We start from the raw sequence: 3,118 nt of genomic DNA, 5'->3' as shown, positions 1-3,118 counted from the left end.
ATCGCCGGTGCTGCTTTCGATGTGCTCTCTGTCCATGGTGAACAGTCGCTAGCAGGCGACTAGTCCGTCGAGTATCTGGGCGTTGGAAGACATCGTCTTGGGATGAGTCCGTAGTGTTGGCTAAAGATGAAGCGACCGCTCTCAACATTGCGATGAAGGTTCTGAGTGATAAGCCTGCGGTCTGCGATCATGCTGTATGCTTCCATGCCGAGTATGTCGACATCTACGCGGACGCCAGTCCTACCGGTTTGGGAATCGTGGCGCTGTTTAGTCGACGTGATGAGCAACGACGTGAAGATTCCCAATCCTCTGGTCATGCTTCCCAAGATACTGTTCTGTATCGCAGAGCGAAAATGTGGAAGAATGCACAATATAACTGGCACCAAAACCGTAAGGAAGCATTCGCCTTAGCTGGGGCCTATCTATTCCTCAACTCCGTTGTTGCGTATGTTTCGCCTTTGACGGTGCGGTTCTGGTCCGACTCCCATACAGCCATTTCGTGGGTCACTGGTGGGAGTAAGCTTACATGTGAGTCGATAGAGAGAGTGGCGATCTCACGGCTGATTGATGCGATGGCTGATCTTCGCGAGAGCTGGCATCGTCGTTACGGTCTAGTCCCCGTGACCTATCATCTCGCCGGTAAGAAGAACTCCTCAGCTGACGAGTTGAGTAGGCTCTCGGCGCTATGGAAGGTGCCAACGACCCTGCTGCAGCGCGACTCGATGAGGCAGGAGGATAGCATTCAGCAGGGGGGCAGACCTCCTATCGACAAGCCTTCTGCCATCGATTATGAGCATGCCGAACCAGTTCTTACCTGTGCTTCTTACGATGATCAACTCTTTGCTTTGAGCGCCACAGATGTGTTGGCCCCGCCTGATCGTTATGCCATGTCCGTCGGTCGTCCCGCAAGAACCGAGCTGTTGAAGCTGCAGTGGGGATCGCCTTGCCTGCGCGCTATTTTATCAGCCCTTGGATCCCGTGCACCGGTCGACTGTGATGCTGCCAGAGCAGTCGATCTTCCACGCGACCTTGCTAAGGAGCTGAAGGAGTTCTCGATTGCGGAGGATGGTTTACTTATGAAGCGTATCTCCACAACTCGTGTTCACAATTCTAGAGGATCTCGACTGTGCTACGCTGTGCCTATGAATTCGGATGATGGCAAAGTATATGCGCAGAATCTTGTCTCATCCTACCATTCTACCTCCGGATGTCTGGGTCAAAGGCATTTGCGCTGGTTGGTTAGCCGTACCTTCTACCTGCCCGGTTTGAGATCATTGATCGCTTCGGTATGTCGTACCTGTCCTGATTGTCAGTTCGGGTCTAACCGTCGTTATTATTCTTTGCTGGATTCTGGTAGGACCCTAACTATGGGAGTATCTGCTCCGTGGCAGACGGTATCGGTGGACATCGCTGACATGGTGATGGATCGAACCAATAAGTTCTCCTGCGCATTATTCTTGATTGATCATTACAGTAGCTACTGTTTGGTGCGTCCATTGCCAGATATGAAGGCTCCTACTGTTAGTCGCACGGTGGAGTCTTACATCATGATGTTCGGGAGCATGCTAACACTTCGCAGTGATGCAGGTCCCTGTTTCAGGGGACGCCCTTTTGTTGCCATGCTCAAGAAATATGGTATACGCCATAAGATGACTGGACCTTTTGCCCCATTCTCTAATGGAGCGGTCGAGCGGGCCATATCCTCCATCAAGTTTATCTCTCGTTCGTTGAAGAATAAACGTAATTGGCCCCAATTTTTGCCTCGCGTGCTCTTCCGCCTTAACGCCAAGGCACTGAATCACGTCGAGTTATCTCCCTTCGACATTTTCTTCGGTCGGAGTCTCCGTCTGCCGTTGGAAGTGGCTCTAGAGAACACTGGGGTGGCTGCTGAGGCTCATGCTACTCCTGAATCTGAGGAAGCCAGGAAGGAGACCCGTGACGAGATCGATCATCTGGTATGCGCAGCCTTGCGTATTCGTGATGATGAGGTCAGCACTGCTCGCGGCCACCTGCGCAGAGGCCCTCCAGCGGTTGGTTCTACTGTACTTATTTACGAGCCCGGGGTCGCTGGTAAGGGAGGGACCTATGATCGCCAACCTTATGTCGTTAATGATATTCTTGATGGCACAACCTTGAAACTATCCAAGGTTGGTGAACCATCTTCCACCAAAACTAGTCATTATTTGAATGTCCGTCCGTACTATGGATCATCCGGGGGGCATGTGAGAGATTGAGGATGCTCCATAGTCCGCACGCGCGCACATAATCCGTGACGCGTGGCTTTTCTTTCACTTGTTTATGCGTACATCATGACAGATAGTTGATTTCGTAGCGGCAAATAGCTGCAAATAGGATAAATGGTGAGAGTCAGAGTTTTTCTACTTCATTGAGACCATCATGGCATCGAGTTCTGCAGTCGGGAAAGCACAAATTCCAACAACTATGATGAGGTGACTATGTCGTTATTATGGTATCGTAAGGTTCTCGATGTAAGTCTGTCGTTTCCGAGAGGAAGCAACTCTGGATCGTACCAGGCTCCCTGAAATATTGTGTTACGTAGTGGGTCATCGATTAACAAAGCATCAAGAGAATCGGTCAGTTGAACCGACATACTCGATTGATAAGACTGTTGTATGAGTCGACAAACTCTGCCAGCCTCAGAGTCTATGATGAGGTCCTGGTCTTCATCCGTCAACATGAGGAGGAGCATGGACATTGCGCGACGCACAGTTGAAGGGTACCTGAAGTACCTCATACTGGACTTCTAGGACCAAGAAGACTGATTGGCAGAGTCAGGACCACCGAGTAACTCTACCAACTGTCGAGAGCTCTAACAACTCGTAGGGCGTGACGGTGGCACTTTGTCGATCCCCACGGTGGTGGTTGGTACTGTAGGGCGTGATTGGTCTCAGTGACGTCCGAGAATGATAATGTGGTATTCATCTTTTTCGATTTTTCGGTTACGAGAATCCATCTCCTCCCACTTGTGCCAAAAAAAGTATCCTTCGTAACCTGTATAATCCAATTATAACTTCTTCTGATAACTTCTTCTTCTTCTTCTTCTTGTGTCTGTAGATGGTGGCATGATAATAATAATTACAGTTGTCTTACGTCAACT

The 3,118-nt window shown here is 49.9% G+C and overlaps 1 protein-coding gene across 1 annotated transcript; it reads left to right on the top strand.

The window, feature by feature from the left end:
• Positions 1 to 346: 346 nt before the first annotated feature.
• Positions 347 to 2,197, top strand: Pmar_PMAR022076 (gag/pol/env polyprotein, putative; the record flags this gene model as incomplete). Its single annotated transcript, XM_002769609.1, has 1 exon — positions 347 to 2,197. A coding segment is annotated over one exon (1,851 nt), but the record flags the coding sequence as incomplete, so codon positions are not given.
• Between the last annotated feature and the right edge of the window lie 921 nt (positions 2,198 to 3,118).

The sequence above is a fragment of the Perkinsus marinus genome, assembly GCF_000006405.1.
Source record: "Perkinsus marinus ATCC 50983 genomic scaffold scf_1104296965512, whole genome shotgun sequence".
In the NCBI taxonomy this organism is placed as follows: domain Eukaryota; phylum Perkinsozoa; order Perkinsida; family Perkinsidae; genus Perkinsus; species Perkinsus marinus.
Note: the sequence above shows the minus strand (reverse complement) of the source record. Positions and strands in the feature narration are given on the sequence as shown.